This window comes from Parasteatoda tepidariorum, chromosome 2, assembly GCF_043381705.1.
Source record: "Parasteatoda tepidariorum isolate YZ-2023 chromosome 2, CAS_Ptep_4.0, whole genome shotgun sequence".
In the NCBI taxonomy this organism is placed as follows: Eukaryota; Metazoa; Arthropoda; class Arachnida; order Araneae; family Theridiidae; genus Parasteatoda; species Parasteatoda tepidariorum.
In genome coordinates, this window is record NC_092205.1 from 32,197,163 (window position 1) to 32,223,452 (window position 26,290).

The 26,290-nt window shown below is 27.3% G+C and overlaps 1 protein-coding gene across 1 annotated transcript; it reads right to left on the reverse strand.

The window, feature by feature from the left end:
• Positions 1-1,926: 1,926 nt before the first annotated feature.
• LOC107436950 (protein phosphatase D3) lies at positions 1,927-25,832 on the reverse strand. Its single transcript, XM_071177432.1, has 14 exons — positions 25,614-25,832; positions 23,256-23,425; positions 20,552-20,623; positions 19,104-19,251; positions 15,548-15,669; positions 14,712-14,777; positions 12,046-12,144; positions 11,450-11,555; positions 11,308-11,372; positions 8,671-8,748; positions 6,182-6,269; positions 5,318-5,537; positions 4,122-4,203; positions 1,927-2,150 (listed from the first exon to the last, which is right to left on the reverse strand). The coding sequence occupies exons 1-14, from the start codon at positions 25,681-25,683 to the stop codon at positions 2,094-2,096; spliced, it is 1,443 nt and encodes a 480-aa protein (XP_071033533.1). The 5' UTR covers positions 25,684-25,832; the 3' UTR covers positions 1,927-2,093.
• Between the last annotated feature and the right edge of the window lie 458 nt (positions 25,833-26,290).

Consider the following 26,290-nt stretch of genomic DNA (forward strand, 5'->3'; position numbering starts at 1 on the left):
CAAGTAAGGCCCTGTCTAGAACTAAATGATCATTTTTATTACTAAATAACAACTTCCATTCCTATTTTTTGCAATATGAATGAACTTGAGAACACCTCGGCATTTTAATTCAAAACTATTATGATTGTGCTAAAATTAAAACATACTGAACATTATTATTATTTTTCTTTTTTTTATAAGACAGAAACTCTTTCTATAGATAATGGAAGCGTCACCTCTAACTATATCACAGTTAAACTTCAGGAAGGCCACAAATACTTGGGGGGGGAAAAATAAGTTTTTTTTCCCCTCAAATTTATTTTATTGAATTTATATATATACATGCACAGTCAACCATACTTAAAGGAATACCATTGTTCCAGCCAACTCTACTCATTTAAATAGGATATTCTAGAAAAAGGAGAATTATTCATTCTTAAAAGTTAAATTTTTAGTTTTTATGGTATCTAATGTTTAATATGATTTAATTAAATGAACTCAATTTTATGATCAATAAACAAATATAATTAAAGCTGTCAATGTTAATATCATAAAATATAAATGTCATATAAAGTTATGTAGAAATAAATCAATGCTAATTAGAAGCATAACATAGGTACTAAATTATTTCATTACTTTCGAAAAAATCTGTAATTGAAGACTGTTTTGATGCCAGTATAATTCAACAAAAATCTATTTTCTCTTTCTATTAAGACTTTCATTATTTGAGCATTCCTTTTGAATGCTTTCAGAAATCTCTTTTATCCTCAAAACTTTAAGAATTCCAAAATAATCAGCAATTAAAGCTTAGGATCTTTTGCTTCTAAGACTTCTATTTTTTCTATCGATAATCTTAAATCCTTCTTTTTCTAGCAAGCTACTCAGAGTTATTCACTAGAGAAAGGAGTGATTATTCTACTTCAGAGAAAAACTGCACACTAGTTTTAAACTTTTTCTTATCAAAGCTAAATTAGTGTACAACAGGGGAAAAGGTTTTGGCTGCAAAACTAATCACTCTGTGCCTTCCTACAGTCTAAATATGTGAATCTAGGAGATGTAAAACCCCCTTGCTTATCTGAGATCCACATATTTTATTTATCTTCTTCACTGGAAAACGAAACTTCCATTCTAGCTGGTGAAACATTTCTTAAAAGATAAGTAATTTTTTACATTTTCATTTCAGTAAATCTTCTTTATGCAACTAAGTGAGGAATGGTAACAAGAAATAACCGTTTAAACAAGTAAATAACATTAGTTTTATAAAAAATTGTTTGTGTTATGAAATTTTATTTGTATAAGCGAACTATACGATATGGAATTAGGTGTGGGGGCTGACTGTATATATATATGTAGATTTAATGAAACATATTTACTGACTCTATATTAAAGAAATGAGTTCATGTATTATGATAAATAAAAACACATACACACAAAGGGAAAAACATATTAATGCCGAAAAAAGCTTTTCAATTGTTGCAAAAAATATTAGATCTTCAAGTTATTCCATTTCAAATTAATTTATTTTATCCCGACTTATAGAACATTTTTGTTAAATTACTTGTTTTTTTCAGATTGATAAAATCTCTTGCCTTCTTCGAGGAGAATACCTTGAATTTATTATATATTAGCAAAGTGATAATATAGGTATAGTTATGAAAATTGATTCAATTGTTCTATTGAAGGAGTTTTGAAATTTTGGTTCTGTAAGTTATGGATCTAAACTAAATATAGGGAAGCTTAAGCTGATAAGAATTAGGGTAATCTTACACTAACTATGTTATTAATTAAATTAAATTTTTATTCCTAAATTTTTAGGAATTTGCTGAAATATCTAATATTTCCAGAAGTTTTATTATTAACACCACTTTTAACAAGTAATTAAAGTTAATAATGTGTTACATGTAACAAATGTGTAAAGAGAAAAAAAGAAAGAAATGCTCATGGTGCTTTAAATTAAAATTATTATATACAAGTATTTATTAAAACAGTATAATTCTAAATATAAACATCTCCAGAGTTATTCAATGAAACAGATGCTGAGAAAACAACAACAAAGGAGTTTGTATTTACATAACAGAATTTCCTGAGGCTATGATTATCTAAGATGACCGACGTCACATGAAAGCAAGCAAGCTGCTGGCATATGCCATGGGTTTCACGTTTGGATGAGGCTGAAATAATAATAAAAAATATAGATAATTAACATCGAACAAGACAAAGAAAATTATTACAATTATAATTACGGGGCTGTTACTGGAGTAAAACTCCAAAATTAGTTGCTCTTTAGCTGTTCAAATATGAAAAATAGTCTCAAAAATAGTTTCTAGATGCATAAAATAGTTGCCAAAATAGTCTCCCCTTTTAATATATTTTTACAATCATTCATATTTTAATATAACATAATCCAAAGAAATAAATAATTTACATTACAGATAGATGCTCATACAAAAATATATGTGATAATAATCCAATTTAAAATATGCATAAGCATTAAACTCAATCTGTTAAAGATGTATTAGATGTCCTGATATGCAGATGTTCTCTAAAAACAAGATATTATATATATAAAAAAAAAATTTAAAAAAATTACATGGTATACATAGTATGTGCTGCAAAAACAAATCAAACAGCAACATTTGCATAGTTGGTTATATCAAGAGGTTTTAAAGCAGCTTGAAACCAAATTAAAAAAATTGTTTATTCAACAAAATTTCCAATAAAAAAAAAAAATGTGTAATTTTTTTATTACTGGATGCAATAAATTACACCATTTTAAAACACCTAATTTTAAGAGGAAAAATAAAAAAAAAATAGGTAAAATAATATAAATATTTTTGAGCTGAAAATATTTAAAAAAGTCATATTTTTAAAATTCTAGTTCTCCAGAATTATTCTAACAACTCTGTTGCAGTTTTTTCATTCAAATTTTTCAATAAATTAATACAAAAATTAAAAAAAAAAAAGTATTAAGAATAATTTTTTTTTAATGTATAAAACTATCTCTTGATTAGCTAAATTAGTAAATCTGTGCAAGCATTTTTCAAATCACTTAAAAAAAAAAATTAAAAAAAAGCAGCCAGCATCTGAAAAATTCTAAAAGAAAAAAAAAGTTAAATAAAATACTAATCTAAGCAGTAACATTTGGAAAATAACAAACCAATATGAAGGGATCCAAACTTTGCTTTCTAAACTATCAATACTCTATTTTTCAGATTGAGGCTACTCTGCACATATAAAAACCAAATATGACTAAATAGTAGGTATATTTATTCAGGGAAAGTACATTTCTGTGCCTGATTTTGTAGCTTAATTTATAATTAAATAATTAGCATATTAGATTTCGGTTTGTTAAATCATTATTATTGGCATTTAATCTGTAAAAATGTAATAATTAGAAATAAAGTTATTCAATGTGATACCCTTTTTATTGTGAACACTGTAGCTGTAGTACTTCATTAACAATAACTTTTATTATTTATAATTAAATATACATGAAATGCGGCTTACTTAAATTTCTTTTTAATTGTTAGATTATCAAAAAACAAGCTTAACTATCATATTGTAGACAGGACTAAATAAAAAATAAAAAAAGTGAATTTATTCTTTTTTTTCATAATTAATTGGTAACAAAAGTATACATTTTTCATAACTGATTGCAAAATAGTCGTTTTTTAATATATTTTAGCAAAAAATAGTTATCCATGTCACCTTTTCTTCAAAATAGTTTTAGTTGCCAATAGTAGCTCTCCAATAATATATAGAAATAATAAAAATAGTTTACATATATGTTGGCTTGCTTCTACAAACTTTAAAAAGATAAAACCAGTACACCCAAATTTTTTATACTTTTGACATAAATTCTTTCACATAAAAAAGCATGGGAGAGGGACATTTTTGCTGTCTTTTAAAATTTTCTAAAATAGTTTAAAGGTTAGACTAAATATATAATAATGGATTTTGAGTAAATTTCACTTTCTCACAGTTATTTAAGCAGAATACAGCAAGGCATATATTTATTATATATATATATATAGTCTCTTGGAATTTTATATATAGTCTCTGAAATTTTATAGCTCTGATCATTTTTGGAAATACACAGATGAATACAAAAATAAAAATTTAAAGAAAAAAAAAATACTTACAACAGCAGTGTATGTAACAAAGTTGGGCTTCATATCTTTTCCTTTTAGGGTAATAAAGGCTCCTTTGTTTCCCATTGTATCACTAAAAATATGAAATAAATTAAAGATTTATTTTTCTCATAGATCAATATCATAATTTAACATAACACTCTACTTTGCAATTTAAATGCTCAACACCACTAATAAAATCTAAAGAAAAAAGTGAAAAACAAAAATGTTGTCAAAACAGATGCAAGTAAAAATGTTTTACTGAACTATACTCAGTTATGCATAGGGGCATACACTTATTGAAATTTTCAGCAATGTATGACAAGTCTTCTACTTTTGATCCAGCCTATTCCTGCCTAAGTTACTATCTTAGATTAGTGCGCTTTTTATCCTCAAGGGACAGTCAATGTTTGAAAATTTTACCGCAGCCTACAAGTTTATTACTTTTATTTAACAATTTTAATTAAATAGTGTTTAAACATATCTCCAAATAAAGTTACATGAGCAGTATTGGTGCAGCTTTGGGTAACATTTCTCAGCTCCAGGTTATACTCTTGTCCATAGAAAGTATGAACCCAAGAGAAACACAGTAAATAAAATGGAAATAATTCAATGTTCCTTGCATGCCCTGCTACTATTTCATATACAAACCAGTACCACAGGTAGGGGATCACTACTTCAGACTTTCATATTCAAGGATTGTGCACAGATTAAACAAACAATTTTACACCTGTTTTTCTTGCTAACACAACTCTAAAACAGCACATTTTTTTTACATGACATAATAAAAAAAGCAACAAAAAAAAATCAACTAAAAGATATATTAAAGGATTTTATAATTGGAATGGTAGACAAAAAGAAATGAAAACACAGATTAAAAAGAAGTTAGTAAACTTCTATGATGCAACAGCTTCGTCCGAGTTTTTTTAAACTCTACCCCGTATTATGTACACACTTTACATATTGTTAGTGATATAAGAATTACAACCTCCAAAACAAAAATATCACCAAGAACAATTTCAAATATGATTAAATACAAGGACTCAGGTTCACAAAATGACTTATGCAATTACTATGTTCAGCTATACACTTGAAATTATTCAATTTAATAAATTGTAAAATAAAATAAGCTTATGTCTAAAAGATAGCTATTGCACATAAAAAAAATTAAAATATAAATAGGAGAGTAAAAAAAATAAATATTATACCAGTAATTAGGTGCAGAAAAAACAGTAATGCACTTTCCATTGTGCGTTACTTCATATCCTTCAGCTTTAACTTCATGACTACGTATAATATAGTCTAATTTATTTTTATCAAGGAACTCTTTTGTAACATCTGGGCCAAATTGAACTCCTACACCCCTTTTACTAGGTGAAATACCAGGCTGGGGTTGAGGATCAGACCAGAGTAACTCACACATTAGTCCTGAAATGAAAATCTGTAGTTATACATACACTTGAAATATATTGTGCCATTGTTCTAAAAGCAAATAAAAAAATAAAATACCATTTGTAAAAAGGTATCAGATGTAAAAACAATATATAAAAATATGTACATAAATAAGTAGCTGTACATTCTTCTGAATTTTTCACAGGATTTTACTCTTGAATTTAAAGTGACAGCAAAACTTAATTGTTTTTATGTATTTTATTATTATTATATTTTTGACATGCTTAAATTTTATAAAATTTAAATTAAATATCAAATTAAATTACCAGCATATTTTTGAATATAATTACTTTTAAGGATCTAAATTTTTTATACAAATAGATGAAGTGAAAAATTATCAAAAGTCAAAAGCACTGTCAAAAAGTACAGTTCAAAATAGAGGTAAAACACACTGCTTTAGGGACAGGTGTGAGTCTTCACTGTTATGATATGTAGATTTTTGACTTGTAATTTAGCTCTTAAATGTAAGTAAAAAAAAAATCTACATTATTAAAATGATAAAGTTAAACTTTTAGCGAACAAGGCCCAATCATGTAGCAAATTGGACCAAACAGATTTTAAACAAGTACAAAAGGTGTTCAAAAATTGCTAAAATAAAAGGTAACACATTTTGGAATTACCTTTTTCAGGAGGTTGCCTATTTCTGTCAACTTTGCGAATGTCAGTTAGTGTCACTCCAGGCTCTGAGAACAATCCACCATGCATTACCTACAATAAAAAATTTAGCAATATAAATCAACAATACTCCATATAATAATCAAGCTAGTTATACACCTATAAAAGATAGCATGTTAACAATAAATATTCTTATTGAAGTAAAACTAAATCACTAATTTGTTAGGTTGCTTGGAAAGTATTTTTTTTTTTAAATAAAAGATTATTTTCATATAGTGAATAAGTGTTCATTGAACTTTTATTGCCTATTCTGGTTTTACATACATAAAAGTCTTGTTCTTCTTTGGATAAAACTGATCTGGGAGATATGTGGCTTTTCCATTTGAAGTTAAGGTTTTACCATCCATCTAAAAAAGTTTGCACACACCAGAACAAATAATCACCAGATGGTGTCAGATCTGGAGAATATGCTAGGTGTGGATTGATTGATTGAATGTAGAGTTTAATGGCACAAAATCCAAATGTGGACATGCTGCGCCAAACAATATGTTTATACATGTCAAAATTGAAGTGCATGCTTATTTTCCTAAATATAATTAAAAATTGATAAAATCATATACAAACACGCAACGGTAGTATTGGAATAAAATCACGTCAAAGTTAAAACACAGTANTACCATCCATCTAAACAAATTTGCACACACCAGAACAAATAATCACCAGATGGTGTCAGATCTGGAGAATACGCTAGGTGTGGAAGTACACCCCATCCATTACCAAACTTGTACTAAGTCTTGCATTATCTTGGTGGAACACTACACTTTTTTTCTATTGAACAATTCTGTCCTTTTCTCTTTAAGAGAATAATTAAATTTGCCCAGCTGTACACTTCAGAATTGACCATTGTGTAGTCCGATAGAAGAAAAAAAAAGAAAAAAGATTCCACCCTTTTTTGATGAATATTGGCTTTCAGTGTTTTGAGTTGATTCATTTTTACTCCATGATCTCTTGTGTTTAACACTGTTGTTGTAGACAATCTATTTTTCATCCCCAGTGATGATACACTTCAAAAATTTATAATTTTCTTGATTTTGAGAAGCAAATTCTTGACATCAATGCAACACCATGAATTTCTTTCCACAAGACCATGAGAAACTCATGTGTGTAGCATTGAAATGAAACCCATGTGTTTCAAATGATCAAGAGCATCAATAAATTTAATCTCTCAGCAATCTCAGAAGTTGTTATTCGCCAATTTGCATTAATCCTTGACTTCATTGTATTGTCATCAGCTTTGACAGGCCTCCCAGATTGTAGTGCATCTTCATCTAAATTGTCTGATGGAAACTAAGCAAACCAGTTTTGGAATTAGTGTTCTGTCAACACATCTTCTCCATACACATCGGATTTTTTCCTAGTTTAAAAGCATTTTTACTTTTTCGATAGTAATATGGTGGGAGGGCAGTTTTTCACTCTCCATATTTGAAAAAGTACGAAATAAAAACTATTAAATAGAAACAATAAAAACTTTCCACAAGTAGGCCTTGCTAAATCAGCTGTCAAACTAACAATTATGTGGCTTGAGTGTGAAATTGGCTGTGAAAAAAAATAAATACAATTATGTCCTCTGTTGGGGAAAAATATATTTACTTTTCAAACAGCCTAATATGACTTATTTCTTTAAGAGTAAAAAAGTTCAAGTCTTTCAAAATTATAGATTTTAAAACTATTCTTCAAAAATTAGAGAGTATTCTACAAGTCAAGAATTAAAGATTAAATTGACTCATATATATGTAAGGGTGACAAAATCTTAAGAGAAGCTAACGAAAATGCTTTTCAATGTCAAACAATATTATATATATTTGCTAAGCATTATTTACATATTTAATTGACATGAGAAAATTTCCAGTAAACAGAAAATACCCTTTTTCTTACCTGTTAATTTTGAAATTTCACATCCGAGATACTTAATATTACATCTAGAATTATAGTAATAATAAAAATGTTAAAAAACAATGTTTTTCAGTGGACTAAAAGCAAAAAATAATTTATTATCGTCACACCTAAAAAAAAACAAAAAAGTAGGTGCATCACTTTTAAAAGACATGGGATTCCTTACGGCGATAAAAGTTTATTACAAAAAGAATGCAACTTATGTTATTCATCATGTGTGATAAAATAGAAATATTTTAACCTTTATATTACACATACAAACTGAAGTTTCTAAATATCAACTTGTTGTGCTACTTGAGGAAAATTATGCTAAGAGCAATAAAATGTTTAAGTAAATAGAATTCAAAACAGTATGTCACTAATGTAAGGTTCTTATCAACATTATAAATAAAAAACAGTTATTGTAATTTTTTAATCAGGTAAATAGTACACCAAATTAAATTTTAAATACGAATAAGATTAGGTGAAAAATTACCCAGTGACTTAAATACACCAGATACTCTAATATTGCAGAAATACAGAATGCATAGTTAATACTTACCAAAACTCTATTGTTTAGTAGATGGCACAATGGCAACCAGTTATATACTTCAGTGAAGAGTTCTGACATTTGGGATGAATATTTGATTATGTTAAAGATATTCCAATAAAAAATATATATTTGATTATATAACTATATTTGTAATCGCTATATTTTACGGACGATTATTTAGCCCAAGCAAAACTTTATGTTAAATCAAATAAATGCCTCATTTATATTAAACTGTCTAAGTCTAAAAAAGATGAAATAGCATCCATTACCAATTGAAAATGAGAATAGAGAGTGTATATAGAGAATTATGATTTTTACAGGCATGAAAGTGGTCGAAAACAAAAAAAGACAATACAGGGCGGGGGGGAGTGTTCTATAAAAAAGCAACTTTTAACTCGACCAGGAGATTTTTATTTAGTATTTAAAGTGACAAAAGCATTTTGAAAATTAAATTAAATTCTTTTAACAAATATAATTTTAAAATTTGGTTCACTACCATATTAAAGAAAATTAAGCAATTAAAGGAAGTCGCAGCTTAATTGTAATTTTAAATTACTGGTCAATCATTTTAAATAAAAACAGTGGCCAACTTTCATCTTAATAGCCTCTGATAGATTGTTACTAACAATTTTAGTCATTTTGACCAATCAAACTTTAATTTATTTTTGTCAGTAGCATCAAATGTATGCACTTTGCGTTTGTCTTTTAAATTGACTACTATCGTTAAAATAAATTCAGTTTACTCATAGCTGCTTACTTGTTTTTAAAATCGCGTGACTAGGAATCGCGATAATGGATTTTAAAATCGTGTGAATAAGAATCAAAATGTTGGATTTTAAAATCGCGTGAATAGGAATCGCGATGCTGGATTTTAAAGCCGTGTGAATATGAATAACGATATTGGATTTTAAAAGCACGAAAATACAAATTTCGATAGTGAATTTTTAAATCGCGTAAATGAGAATCACGATGCATAATTTGTAGGTCCGGCGAATACTTATAGCAACGAGTAATATTTAAACCGTGTATAAATACGAAAATCGATGCTTGATATTACAACCGCGCGGTAACGCATCGCGATATTGAATTTTAAAAATATGTGAATCGTGATATTTGGTTTTTTTTAAAACGCTTAAATACAAATCGCGATATTGGATTTTTAAATTGCGAGTACGATTTTTAAATCGCATAAAAACAAATTGCTTCAAGAAAATTTCAAATGAGTTAAATGCGAAAATTGATGATTTACATAAAAATCGTCTGAATAAGAATCGCAATTTTAGCTGATTCCGACGCAGTTCCTAATATTTAAAATTTTGAAAATCAGCCAAACAAAAGAAATCAAATATCAGCAGCCAACACGAAACTTAGAATTCTTTTTTCCAATCATTAGCGGCCGACTATCCATCGTACGGTTTGGGTTTCTCTTATTAGACTAACCAAAAGTATTTGGAACAGGGTCGGAAAATTTTAAAATTTGGAGAAAAAAGCGGATTTCCGTTTTTTTGCGGCAGTCTTTCATCCCCGTATTTTAAGTCATGAATGAACCCTTAAAAACATTTTAAAATTTTAAGATAGAATACGCACACTGAAAGTTAACAGAGAAAAGTATAAAAAAAAATAGGCCCTCTTCTACTCACAACTACCTAAGAAACTTAGTATTTCAAATACAGTGAAAATTCGATCTTACATATTCCGCCAGACTATCATTAAAAAAACACGCGAAGCAGGTATAACGTAAAATAATAATAATAAAGTATATTCCTTAAAAATTGACACTTATCAAAAGAACTACTAGAAAAAATGTATAATCTTCACATGTCTTTTGTTTTGAGATACAATTTCAATAATACCCCTAGCTAAAGCGTACTTTTTCAGTGTTTCATGCTTTCTAACTCTTGATCAGTTGTGGTTTATCATCCAAAATTTTTTGCTCTTCTTCATCGTTCTCATCGAGGACAGGGATTAAATCAGATATTGAAAAGTAATTGTATGAGTGTTGCAACGGACATACGCAACAACTTTGGAGGATCTTTAGACATGCAACTTTATTCGGAAGAGTCAATGTTCTCGTTAGGAACTGAAAAGTAAATAATCCCAAGAAGTTTAATTAAACCCAATCATATTGCATTTCAGTGGACACCGTAGAAATCAACTTCAGAGCTTTCTGAACAATTTTTTTTTTTTGCTTTTGAAATACACCATCCTACATTTCTTTAATCATTAAATCACAGTTACTTAACTAGTTTTGTTAAAATCAGATTTTTTAATAATAATCATATACGTTTCAATGCAGGACTGTTTTCACTTAAGTGAAATAGGCTCCCAATAAAACCTGCCATTGAAAATGGAGAAGGCAAAAATGGGGAAAGCTAAAGCGGGTATCTCATTCGACTTAAATAATCCTAAATCTTCATATTTGTGCAGTTAATTAACAAACATTAAGTCGTTTTGCATTAATGAATTATCTTGTGTAACATACATCTTTAATTATATAGGAGAGTGCACAGGAAATGGACATTTGTCTTATCAAAATATTTTGTCATTCAAACTACTTTTTAACCACATTAGACAGGATAGTCAGAACTTGGGATTCTACTGTACTTATATCTATTTTAATTTTTCAAAACATAATGAATAAAAAGGATATTTAGCCTTTACTTCTCCTTCAAAGCCATACATCTGATTCATAGTTTGACTCTCGTGATTGCCTAAAAATAAAATCTTAATAAATACAAACTAAAATTCAGTAAATATGATAATGCAGACCATTACAAAGGCATCTTACCTCGTGACATAAAGAAATGATTTGGAAACAATAGTTTAAAACCAAATAAGGTAAAAATGCATTCAACAGAAAATGAGCCTCTATCTACAAAATCACCATTGAATAACTTAATAAAATTAAGGAAAACACAGTATCTTGAGTTTTTTTTAAAAAACTGATTCGATATTCTTTATGCTGAAAAAAGAGCAGTGAAAGATTTATACTGTTTTCAACATTCCTATTTTGAACATACAAAGTTAGCAACATGAAAGAGAAAAAAAATAAATCCACAAAATTTTACAAAATAATAAAAATGGCATAACTACTGATTAATCTCAAATGTCTTATACATTAAGAACTTTTGTGGTTTTTGAAATCAATAAATTACAAAAGCTATATTACCCTAATATAGCTTTTGTAATTAAATTTAAATTAACTGCAGCCCTTTTTCATTTATGATTATATCTTAAATGAATAACATTTATTATTCCAATTAAATGCTTTTATTACTTTTAAAATATATATTTCTGAATAAGAATAATTCAGTTTAGATGGTTAATTCATATATAAACTAAGACTATAACTGCTATTGTAATAAATAATTGTTACAAGGATACATAAGGATTTGTTTCTGATGGCAAACCATTCATTTCAAAAATATTCATTAAGTCATAAAACTGGCCATGAATATCTCCACAAACAGTAAACTTGTCATTCTAAAAATAAAATGAAATGTGATAAATATTTTATAATTACAATTAACAAGTACGATACTTATTGATTGAAAAAAATAGATTTAAGTTAAAAGCATTTTGCTCAATGTACAAAAACAAATTTTTGTCATTCTCAAATCAATCCTTAATCATGATTGCTGACTACAGGATCGAATGTAAACAAACTGGCAATTGGAATTTTAAAAACATTTTAATTTATAAGCATTGTCCTATAATTATATCAATTGATAAGCTATATTTTTATGACAAACTTGATTGGAAAGGGTAGGAATAAACAGAATTTTTAATTCAAAACTCGGAATTAACACCTGCTGCAGTCGAACAAAATCCAATTTTTCAATTAAATGTTGGAAAAAGTTGCCCAGCAGCTGATTTTTTTAAATTGATTTTTTACTACTTAATCTACAAAATTCTTTTTGTTATATCTATCGGGAAAGTATCATAGAATAAACACATGCACTCAAGATGAAAAAAAAATCCCAGATTTCTCAAGACTGATTTTATAAAATTTCCTTGCTTTTTGCAGCTGATGGAATAAATTTTATAGTTGATTGTTTTTAGAGTGAAAATATACTTAAAACTTTTACTTGTTATTGAAGTTGAAACAAACAATTTTTTAATATAGTTATTACAAATATAATAATTAAACTTTAATTAGATATTTATTGATACAAATTGGGCTAATTTTTCCAAATTCATACCAATTTGGAAGAAAATGTTTTGACAATCAAACTCACACTTAAAGTCTTACTCCTTTCCATAATTTTTAACAGTACTTGAATGAATCCAATGTTACTCTGATTTTTTTTCAGACTGATAAAATTAACTGTGTCCACCCTGTTATTAGTGACATTGTCATTAGTGTAAAAATGATTAAATAAAAAAAAATAATAAAGTTTATTTCTTANTCTGGCTCTCCCTTACAAACAAATAAAATAAACTGTGTTTTTAAGTTCCACCTTAGAAAATTTGATTTCCGGAAACTTCTGTAAAAAATGATATTTTGAAACGTCTGGACCTTCGATCTCCGGAAACTTCCAGATCACTGTTAGCGAAAATTCCGGAAATCCGGATTTTTTGCGGAGCACAATCACCCCTGCTTATTGTGTGACCACCCTGTTATTAGTGACATTGTCATTAGTGTAAAAATGATTAAATAAACAAAAATAAATGAAGTTTTTTTCTTATTTTGTTGGAATAAAAATTTTATTTCATTAACAGCCGTTTTTTCAAACTTCATAATTTTTTCTTTATAATTAATTTCACTAATTTAATTTTAAATTCATATATTTCACTACTATTCCTTGACAAAACATCTTTCGGAACATTACAGCAGCTTTTAAAAATGTTAAGCAAGCTGTCAATCAAAATCTTTTAAGTTGAAATGATTTTCAGATTTTTCTGCTATCAGAAAACTAGACAAAAATTAAAGCTGCTTTTCAAAGATTATCACGGTATATGGAAGAATGTTTTTTAATGAAATTATTGCACCATTTTCAACAGTTACTTATAGTCGTTAAATTAAGTTTTATCTTTATCCAGCACTCAGTGCGATGATGATGGGCAAAATACCGAATTAAGAAAAGTCTCAGTTTTGTAAAAATGAAAAGAATTTGCAATTTGATTTTTTAATATTTCAATGATGCATTATCTGGGCTCAAAAAGAAAATATCAAAGTAAAATTTTTTTTGCCGAACTGGAGATTATCAAAAGTTAATTTATTTATATATTTGTCCAATCTGAAGCACAGAAAATAGTTTAAGGCTCAATGACTAATATACTAGAATCGCTTCAAATTTTAGACACTTAAACTATGGCTTATTTTCTTAAATGGCAGAAGAAAAACACTTCAAATTAAGAACTTAAGTAATTAAATGAGAGGTTTGCTTTTAATATTTTAAGAATGAAAACTGAAGATTTATGAAAATGATTCCAGTGACATACCAGATTCGTAACAGAGGTGGTGCGGGTATTGTATGAAAAAAATATTACTATTAGAGCTTCCAGTGTACAAAAATATAAAATTACAATGTAGAAAGACACAGTACGAGTTTAGAATTAAAAATTGTGTTAATCTCTAGCCTTTCCAATCAAATTTATCATGAAAATTATAGCTTATTAATTGATTTAATAGGACAATGATTATTAATAAAAAACAGGACAAGTATACGGGAGAAAAGCATAGTTTGTGGGAAAAATACTCTTCTTTTATTCAAAGGTTTACTTTATGACTGTTCGCAGATTACTAAGAAGTATAAAAAAGTAAATATTGAGAAAAAACTAATACAAACAGTTGAAAGAAACCATAGTAAATATTCCGTTTGAAAAAGATAAAAACGAATAATTAGCAAATGACTTAAGGAATTCAATATAGTATTTTAAATGATTTAAGCTATGTTTTTTTTTTGCCTTTAAATGATTTAATCCTCTTACATACATTTCCTAAGTATTTCAATATAAATTTAGAAAGAAAAATTGCAAACAAATAAATAATTGAAAATCTGTAAAGGCTCTGATTCAAGCAACAAAATAAGTTATCAGCTATTTACCTCAGGTATTTGAACCTCAACCATTGTAGGCATCTTTTCAAACAGAGTTTTGACATCAAGTAAGATCTATAAACATACATAATAATTAGGATTAGATTTAAAAACCAAAAGAAAATTTAAAATCAAAAGTTTTATCAAAAATTTAACTGCACTGCAAAAAAGTACAATTGTATATAGACATAAACTAGTAGAGATTTTATCAACTTTTACTTTATTATTAATTCTATCCTATTGGAGGAATTTTGCATAATCTAAATATTTGTTAAAAAGTATAGTTTCATTTAAATATGCTTCCTATGAAATAAAATAATTATATTAAATAATAATTATATTTAAAAGACAAAAAAAAATGATAGTACACCTTATTTTATATCAAATTTCAAAGTTGTGGTTTTCGTATTGAAAATATGAAATAATATCATTGACACATCACATTTAGCAGCTTTCAGAACTTCACCAGACATCAGACTCGAGGGTAAATTATTTTGGATAACAGGGTGGAGTGAATAATTTCGTCTCGATCCTGGCATAAGTCAGCAGTAGCAAACCAATACAATTTCAGAGAGCCTCAGATTCTTAGTTTGGAGTTATCACTTAAGTCTAACAGTATTATTTTTTTGATTTTTTATTAAAGCACTAAAAAAATAAAATTTATGCAGACTCTTTTTTTTCTGCTCTTGGGTAAAATGCTAATTTTGCACAAAAAATATTGGCGCAAGGGCAAAATAGCAGCATTAAAATAAACTTTAATTTGTCTCTAAATATTAAATTTTGTTTTAACAAAACATAATAAAAATACCCTGTACAATTGAACTTGACTGAATGTCTTTGATTACCTGATAAGCATAACGCCGGTGCAACTTTTTACCCTCCTTAAATGTTTCCATTAGACTCTTCATGAAATCTAATGTTACTTTTCCATCTTCTAATTTAGGACCATTATAACAGTCCTCAATAGCTAAAAGAAAAAGAAATCTGTGAGAAAATACACTATTTTAACAAGTTTGCTTTGGCTTTCAGAATAATTATAATTAATCTGAGACCAGCTTTGAAACTTCTTGGTACATTTACAGTAAAAGGTCACTTTTAGACAGATAAGAGGAGAAAATGCTACCAGCAAAAGCGCGTCTCTTTTTTTTACGCACAGATTAATGTTTTTATACTTGTTTATTTGGACTCCAAAACAGCTAGAATAATTTACTTAAAATTTCACAAACCATTTTAAGATAAGCATGATAGCAAATTTTCAACATTGAAATCGAAAAAGTATGAAAAAACTGTTTCAAAAAAATCCTTTTTTACTCATAATCTCTTAAATTAAATATGTTATGATTAAAAACCCCATTCTAGTGTTCATTATTTTTAAAACACTAATATTCATTTACTTTCTTCAGAGAAATATTATATTAAAATATAATAGCAACAAGATTTGATAGTTAAAAATCTATATAAGTTTCTTGAATTACTAAATCAAACAAAGGTTATGCATAATTTTTAGATACAAAATATATTCAAATTCATTAATACAGTTTAGGATGCTATTATAATATCATACCGACCAATCACAGCAGATTTTCAGTAGTTTCAAAAAATATTTACTCCAGTACTAGCAAATATAATGCATTAATATTATAAATCAGAATTTGGAAGGATCTTGGCCATTACTATATTTAAATAACCTTATTTTGGGCTCGGCAAGCAAGGATAGTCCACCTTTCTCATATAACTCCCGTTTACAGCAAAAACTGAAAGCTTACAGATTTCAGGCCTTCCAGCCAATGTCTTGATGGGGTAGCAATTGGTGTCATATTATTTGGCGACATCTTTAGTCAGTTAACAATAACAATTGGCATCTTACGCTGAAGGTAATACATTTTTAATGTGCAAAAAAACAGAAGGAATCCTTGTTGCAAAAATTTTTAACAGAGCGATATCTATAAAAATTGTTTTACTAAAAAATTTTCTGCTTTAATTTATAACAAGAAAAACTATTTTGCTCAACGTCAAAAGATGGAGAATATGTATCATTAACTGAATTTAATAAAGCACACATTAAGCATCATAATAAGTAAATAATTTCGAACAAAAATATTTTAATTTTAAGATTTCTAAGGGGCACCCTTACCAGAAAAATAAACTGACAAATAAAATGTAAAAACAAATCACTCTAATTTTGACAAAAAATGTTCAAAGAACAAAAGTTTTTTTCCCCTCCAACCCAGTCTGAAACTCTTCCCTTCTCTCTCAACACCCAATGTTCTAAAAAATATCCAATCTTTAAGAACTAATTCCTCCAATTTCGTTTTTGTTTTTGGAATAAAACACATTATTTAATAAGGTATTGCCGAAAATATAGATTTTATTTTAGAAGCTGTTGTGTTACAGTTTTTTTTTAAATCAAAAAGCTGCACCTAATTTTAGAAAAAAAAGAAAGGAAAAAAAACTAAAATTAAATGATTTAAGTGTTTAAGAAACTTTAAAAAAAAATTTTCCTCTATAAAAATAGATTCCTGCAATCCTAACTAGATTTTAGTTAGGATTGCATTATTATGTGATTTATCATTCTGAATTGTTAGGTGCACTCTACCATTTATAAAAGTATATAAAACAAAGAAAAGAAAAAAGCATTTTAAAAAAGTAGAAAATTAAAAAACACAAATAAAATTAAATTATTTAACAATGAAAATATATAGTTTTGTCATCAGTTTATATATCAGCAGAGAGTGTGCTTTTTAATATCGCATTAATATAGTTAAAGCAAGCAAAATATATCACACACCTGTAAATGAACACATATCCAATGTTCTATGTAAGTATTTTTAGAAAGGCAGCATGCCCTTTGACCCATATAAATGTGCCTTCCTTGGACTTTTTTTTAAAAATAAGCAACCCTCCTTTAAAAACATTGCCTTTTTATTTTATTTGTGCACGAAAAGTTTTTTTTTTAACCACCTGCTTTAATAAAAGAAAAAGCCCCTCTTGTCCTTCACACCAGGTAATGTGATATGCTAGCTATCTTTGAAATAAATAATGCAACAAATTTTAACACAGCTTGTAATAAAATTATTCATAAAAATTAACATAAACAAACAGTACTATAAACTATTGGATGAAAACTACATTTTATTGAATAATATTAACAAAATATTAGCAATACAAGTAAGGCAATTTAAAATTAAATAAGCAATTTTTAATGTGGATATGAATATACTAGGTGCAAAGAATGTTAATGGGACTTTTGTTTAAAAGCAAAAACATAATGAATTATGCCTTTTCTCAACTTAAATATGAACACACACTTGTTTGTATTTTAAAATTCTACTCAACACATTTAGCATGTTATGTTTTAAGAGCAGCTAGTAGGTTTTGCATCTATTTATGTGAATAAAAAAAACTAAATTAATGTTTGATAAATAACAAATTTAACTAATATTGTTTAAAACCATTATTTATTTGTTCAATGAAGAAAAAGACAAGGTCCCTTCATTTCTCCCATAGTAAGACTCTTTAATCTAACAACAGTAATAAACTTACTCATACATTCTAAATTTAAAGTCTCGGCAACTGATTTTTTATTATCTTCCACAGATACTGTTTTTAAAAAAAAAAATCGAAATTTCTTTCAAACTTATTAAAAAAATCTTAGAGCTATTTTCCAAAAATATTAAGATATAGAAACAAATTTTAAATTCACACATTTTATAAGAAATACATCATTCCTCTTTTTAAATATTACGCAATTTGTAGAATATTTCCATAATATTATTAGTGTCACAGAATTTTTTTCCCCTTAAATAATGCAAAAATTTTTTAAGCTAATTTCAACACATTCATGTAAAAAGCAAGAGTATAGAGTTTATTTATACAGTAGGGAACAGATTATCCGGAACGATCGGGACCATCGCTATTCCGGATAACTGATTTTTTCGGTTTTCTGAATCGCTACAAAAAGCCGTTTTTTTTATTGTTAAACCCAACTAAAAAAAAGTAATATTTGGAAATAATCTTAAAAAGAAGAAAAAACGAAGTAATACATTAATGATTATTTCCAAAATGATAGTAAGGTAAACATCTTTCCAAAAAGAAAGAAAAATCCTAAAATCTTATAAGGAAAAAAAAAAATATGTTTTTTTTTTAAATGGTGGGAAAATTTATCGAATTACGTTCCGGTTTTTTGGTTTTCTGATTTCCGGATAACGGGTTCTGTACTGTACTTGAACATTATATTACAGAACCTTTGATTGCATAAGCAAAAATATAAATATTTAAAATAAAGAGAATGACAAAAAAATTGGAAGATCAGTTGCGCTAAATAATGAAAGGAAAAGTAATTTGTCATCTATGTTTAAATAGACAAAATTAAACATATAAACTAGAGGGGAACACACTTACTCATCGTTTCTAAATTCAAAGAGTCAGCAACAGATTTTTTGGTTTCTTCCACAGAAATAGCATTTTCAAATGCTTTTCTTTTTACTATTTTAGAACATTCTAAGAATTTAGTTTTTGCATCTTTATCATTTGGCCTTGCAGTGGTTACCTTTAAAAAAGATTATTCATTATAATAAGGTATATATACCACCACATTATCTATTAAATAACAAAGCATAGAAATTAAGCCAAGGCTGTAAAAATTCATATTTTAGAGAAATTTATATCATGGTTGACAGAATTGAACTATGAATTATTATTAAACATACATATTAGAATACATACATATATTAGAAATGAGATTTGATTTCAGGACCAATGATCTTTACACACAATTCCTCGAAATTTTCGAAAAAAATCGCATGCCCTGCTCCAATTTTTCAGACCCAGAAGGTTGATACAAAGAACCCAGAAAACAATAAGTCTTGTTTATATTTATGAATTATGAAACTGTACATCTGTAGGCCATATTGCAATGCTGCACTAGCACACAATTATATAAAAAGTGTTTAGAAACATTACACAGTAAAACAGTGTAAATAAAATTTTTGAGCAAAAAATGTTAAAAAATAGTCAAATTTTCTTATTATTTATGGACAAAGAATTTTAATGTATAATATTTGACGTACGTGGAATTCCAGGATAAGATTTAAACCATAAAGCACACTTTGAAATCATTTGTTTTGTACTCTATATATTAACTTATTTTATCAACAAAAATTTCAACACAATTAAATATCACATGAAGGATCAAAATTCCAAAATAAGTTAAGACAATGTTTCTGACACAGGCAAAGATAACATAAAAACAGGGATACCAAATGTTCCAATTTCTGAAAAATATTTCATATAGTGGTATATAGCTTAACACCAACATTTACAAAAAAATTTAGTTGATGTTAACATTTAAGAGGCTCACAACGAGGTCACTGAAAGAAAGTGGAGATTTATACGATTTTTGGAATTATATCTACATAGAGGTAGGCAAAATAACTTTAAATGATATTTACTTATCCAAGAACCATACATTAAAACTTAAACTCACAAAGCAAGCAAGTTGTCCTCTCTATAAAAATACAGTCCCTCTTTTTAACAAATTGCCACATTTATAAATAAAATAAAATTAAGAAATAACATCTCAGTAAAAAAAAAACAAAAAAAAAACAAGAATCAAGAGAAAATGGTTAAAGACATGAAATAAAAAAATATAAATGAATTTATAATTAAAATTTGAAAGAGACTTATTTTTCTTTACACGTAAAAATACCATAAGGTGTTAATAACAAATTTAATGAGTGTTATTCATTTTTAAAACTATTTCTTTGGTACAGTACATTCCCATATCCTCTATTTTTATGTTTCAGGCCATAGTATTATCAACATAACAATGAAAATGTTTCTTAACTTACAGCTTTGAAATCCTTCAAAGCCTCCTTGAATTTCCCAAGGGACATATATGCAGCAGCTCTTCTGTAATAGCCCTAATTAAAAAAATAAATAAATAGAAAAATTTAAATTTTTAAGCATATGTGATATAAACTGAAAATTATATAACATTTTAAGATTGAAATGGAGAAACATACAGTCAATATCTAACGATAACTTGAAATACACTATAGTAACAAAAAAAAATTTTTTTTTATCGTTACAAGGAAAGTATGCATCTCGAACATTTCTATTAAAACAAAGTTTAGCAGAAATTAAAAAACATGTTTCAAAACCTTGGATAGGGTATATATTAGTTGCCTAAGCTGCCTAAAGGGTAAAATCTGCCCAATAATGTTTCAGTTCATTTACATTCAACGAGCAAAAACTATCTAGCTGATGTGTATTCATAGTGAAACGGTTAGGCTGTTCGCCTTTTACCAGAGAGGTACGGAGTTCAAATCCCAGCTGAGAGGATTGAATTTTATCTCTAATTTTCTTTTCTAAAAAATGTTGGCGACTTTTTAATATGTTTTTTTTTTTTTTCAATTTATAATTTGTTAATTTAAAGTACTTTTTTTTCTAAAAATATAAAAAATAAATAGATAATTTTGAAAAAAATTTGTAATTTTAAACTTGTATAAAAATTTTGTAAATTTTTAAAAATGATAGAAATTTTATATTTTAACTAAAGTACATGGATAATTTAAAAAATTTATAATTTAAGATTTTGTTATTGTTCCATACATTTTAATTAAAAAATAAAATAAATAAAATTCTACTCATTTTTCTGCTTTTAAAAATTGAAAAAATTAATTCAAATTGAAAAATGATAATTTATAAATTGAATAAAACACACTAAATAGTCATCAATCTTTTTCAGAAAAGAAAATTAGAGATGAAAATCAACTGTCTCAGCTATTATTCGAACTCTGGACCTCTCTTGAAGAAGGTGGACAGCCTAAATATTACACCATGAATATACAATAACTGGGAAGATTTTGCTAGGTTTAAAGTAAATGAACTGAAATTTTAATGGGGCTTTTTTTTTTAACTCTAAGAGTAGCATACAACTTGGCAGATTCTAATTCTGGAAGCAAGGTTTTTAAACAGGTTTTTTCAGTTAAAGCTTTTTTATATTTATAACAGTGATACAGGCTATACTGTTAAGCTATACTAAAAAAAGAGAAAAAAACCTTAAAATTATTTAATAGCAAAATGAACAATGGAATTCTTAGAACAGGAAGTAGCCTCAAATAGTAACCTATCTTACACAATGAGTCACAAGATTAACGTAATTAACAAACATTTGGACCAGGGTTGGTATTATCCCATTGTTAATTAAGTGATAAGAACATAAATAATACCCTAAAATATTTTAGTTATCTATTTCATATTAATTTTATATAAATGAAATATGCATGTAATTGTAATAGCAATGATTTTAAATCCATGTTAAAATATATAAATGATTTTGTAAATCCAATTCTTTCAATATATTATAAAATTACTTTAGTTTTAATTAGGATTGGGTGATACATCGATGCATCGGAAAATATCGATGGTATACAATCATCGCCGATCCAATGTTTGGATTGGCGATTTTTCGCACCATCGAAAATTGCGACATACTAAAATGTGTACAATGTTTTCCGACGAGTCTTTGACATCCATGATTACACACGCAATATTGAACAGTGTTCCTGATAGCACATCGATGTCTGCAAGTTCGCAAGAAGAGCATTCTCCTCCGTAAGTGTACAGAGGTAGTTGCGGCAATGATTGTTATCTTTCCTCGTTACATCATAACTCAATGTTTTGCTTACATGATGAATCCCCATGTGTTTGAGAATCGGAGTGTTGTTAAATCTCTCAGTTATGAAAGTGTTTTCTTTTAATTGTGCAAATCCTGTTGATATTTTCACCATCAATTTTTCATTTAGGGTGTGAAGAAAAATTTTCAAACATTTATGAGGGAACTGACAATCATTTAACAGACTGGAAATAACTTACAAAAATTCAATTTTCTTCGAGCTTAGTCAATAAAAGGAAGCTATTCTTAGGGTATAAATATTTAACAAACAAATTAAGTATACCAGGGAAAACAAGTCAAAATTTAATTATACAGTAGTGAACCGATTATCTGGAACGGTCGGGATCATCGCTATTCCGGATAACTGATTTTTCCGGTTTTCTGAATCGCTACAAAAAGCAGTTTTTTTATTGTTAAACTCAACTAAAAAAAAAATTGGAAATAATCTTAAAAAGAAGATAAAACGATGAAGTAATACACTAACGATACTTTTCAAAATGATGGTAAGGTAAACATCTTTAAAAAAAGAAAGAAAAATCGTAAAATTTTATGAGGAAAAAAATTTTTTTTTAAAAAAAATGGCGAGAATATTTATCGAATTTTGTTCCGGTTTTCTGATTTCCGGATAACGGGTTCTGTACCATATATAATAAAGAAAAATGGATATTTTCAAACATATAATCATGGTACAATTTAACTACTTATTTCATGTAATTAAAACGTATTCCATCCATAAAGATATTAAATTATATTTAACCATCCTGATTTAAGCAAATGGAAAATATATATTTTTTTGTAATTTAAACATAAAACATATTTACGGAAAACATTTTTATTTAAAGAAACTAAATCAATAGGAAAACTTATGAAGATACCTTAACATAGGAAGAATCTAATTCAATAGCTTTTGAAGCATCTGTAAGGGCATAACCAAAACATTCAGTTTTAAGGTATGCAAAACTGCGATTTCCATAATATACTGCTACATTTGGGTTATGCTGAATTGCTTCAGAATAGGTTTCGATTGCTTTATCAAAATCTTTATCTAAAAAATAAGGTCAATTTATTAAACTAAGAAAAAGTACATACAAACTTACTCAGGTTGAAACTAATCAAGAACATTAAATATGACAATAACTTTTTATCGATATAAAAATTGTGATTAATAATTACATAAACGATTAATTAGAAGATAAAATTAAAATAATATCATTGATGATTTTCAAAATTAGTCACATAAGATAATTTTCAGCAGCTTCAATTAAGGCTTAACCAGAGCAGTTCAATATTTACAACTAGGATGCAGAACCTATGGCCCACAGGCCAAAAGTGGCCTCCAAAACCTTTTAATTTTATCCCTAAACTATTCAAATTATTAATAAAAATATGATTTTTCCTGCCTTCATCTGTAACAGAAATTTATGATTCTTTTTTGCAACTATTCTTTAAATATCAAGTATCAAAATATGAAAATATATATATATATGTTTCAAAATTCTAGCAAGTCATCTCAATCTAATGCTGTGTAAGAAAGAAATTTGTTTTTTGAACAGTTAAAGCTAACTTTTAGGATAAATGTATATAAATTCATGTTTGCTTTGTTGTTGTTTGCTAATAAATGTATAATAATTTGCTTTTAAATTTAATAAGTATATTTGTTTACATTATTATTACTACCAATACATAATCATTTTAATTTTATTACCCTTATATTTAATTACTTATTAATTTGTAAAACATATTTACTTTAAAACAGAATCTAAATATTAAACACATTTTTATAATTATAGCACTATGCTAATGTTGGTTTCTAACAGGGTTGCAAAAAACCCGGGTTTTTGTAGAAAAACCCAACCCGGGTGGGTTTTTCTGGGTTTTATTGGGCTTTTCTGGGTTCTATTGGGCTTTTCNAATATCAAGTATCAAAATATGAAAATATATATATATATGTTTCAAAATTCTAGCAAGTCATCTCAATCTAATGCTGTGTAAGAAAGAAATTTGTTTTTTGAACAGTTAAAGCTAACTTTTAGGATAAATGTATATAAATTCATGTTTGCTTTGTTGTTGTTTGCTAATAAATATATAATAATTTGCTTTTCAATTTAATAAGTTTATTTGTTTACATTATTATTATTACCTATAACTATTTTTATGTAATTACGCTTATATTTAATTACTTATAAATTTGTAAAACATATTTACTTTAGAACAGAATCTAAATATTATACACATTTTTGTAATTATAGCACTATGCTAATGTTGGTTTCAAATACTATATTTTGTAGTTATTGTGGCCCCCAGCCTGAATCTGGCTGTGTGTCCCTGATTTACAGGATACTTTGTCAGTTTGTTGACACAAGCAATAAACTCGCTAATACAAAGTTAACCGACACAAGTAAATTGATTTTATTTTTAAGATGACAGCTATTTTTTCAAAAAATAGGTAAAATTACTGTGGCTGGCAAAACGGAAAAGTTTTATTTTCAGTAACTGAAAGACTATAACTTGAAATTAAATAGTGGAAAATCAATTTATTAACTTAATTCAAATCTAATTTTTAAAATACACTTAATACATTGTTTGAATTGATTTAATAAAACAAAAGTCAGAAATTACACAAACAATGCCAATAGAATCTGAAACAAACTATTAATAACTATCTTTATTTAATGGCTATGTTACATAACAACTTTGACTAGTAATGATTTAATTAATTAGTTAACAAAATTAAGTGTAAATAGTATATGTTGCAGAACATCTTTTGAATATATTAAAACTGGAGATAGACAATTTACCTTAATGTCAAATAACAATGAAAAACTATTCAACAACAAAATAGATTAATTAGCTTGACACCAGCATTAAGGTAACTACAAAATAAGCTTGTTGATTGGTTAAATTATAAATAATTAGTTAAAGGTAAAATTTGAAACTGAAAGAGGATCCAAATATACATTGAATCACTTTAATTATTGAAAGTGACAGAAAATATTCCTATATATCATATATAAAACATCTCATGTACACCAATTAGCAATGAAGGAATAAATAACATGATTAGCTAGATAAGACATTGATGTTTTGCAATAAAATGGGATACGATCGAAGAAAAGCATGAATCATGAACTATTAGTAAAGTCATAATTTGAAAGGAGTGAAAACATGGCTTGAATTTTGCTAATACATAATTGCTGAGACAACCGGTGCTATTACCGGCATGGTTTACTTACTTTTAAAATAAACATTTGCTTTTTCTTTCAGTTCTTCAGCTTTATTTTTAGCATCATCTGTAACCGACATGATTACGATGCTGATTGTGCGAATTTCAAATTGTTATTGATTAAATTATTAAAGAATACATCTACAATAATTAGGCAGAAGGGTGAAAATCACCACATGCCAATGCCATATTGTGATTGCAGGATTGCCAGCCAGAATATACCTAATTATGCAGCTGGAGATCAACCCCCTTAGTAAAATTGTATGTTCGATTTAAACTTTTTAAACTTTAAAGAATCTTTTTCTACAAACAATATTTAGCAAATATCAAATAATACGAACGAATTCTAAAGATATAACTTGCAACAGTCGATAATAATACTTCAGTGAAAAGAAAAAGTAATCTTTTTAGAAGCAGACATTCCTAATATTTTTTTTATTAAAGTACTCTTGTAGGAATTAATTTTGCCCATACACACTTTTTTCGATTCATAAAGATGGCGTAGTAAGTTTGAATGCAGAATTGATGCAAAAAGTCTGATCCTTCTATGGAAGCGAAAAGCGCTAATCCCTGTTTTTTTTAAAGCAGAATTTGGGTTGCGTTCCAATATTCGCACCGGTGACACTGGTTACACGAAAGCGAACTACTCACGTGATCTCAGTTCACACCGTAATTTAGGAACGATCG

Bases quoted from the DNA above. Each gene is read 5' to 3' on its own strand.
- LOC107436950 (XM_071177432.1), bottom strand. From the start codon at position 25,683: ATGTCGGTTACAGATGATGCTAAAAATAAAGCTGAAGAACTGAAAGAA. The intron at 14,778-15,547 runs GTAATCAAAGAC...GTATGTTTATAG, and splicing joins ACCGGCGTTATGCTTATCAG to ATCTTACTTGATGTCAAAAC. The intron at 11,373-11,449 runs GTAAGATGCCTT...TTTTATTTTTAG, and splicing joins TCATTTCTTTATGTCACGAG to GCAATCACGAGAGTCAAACT.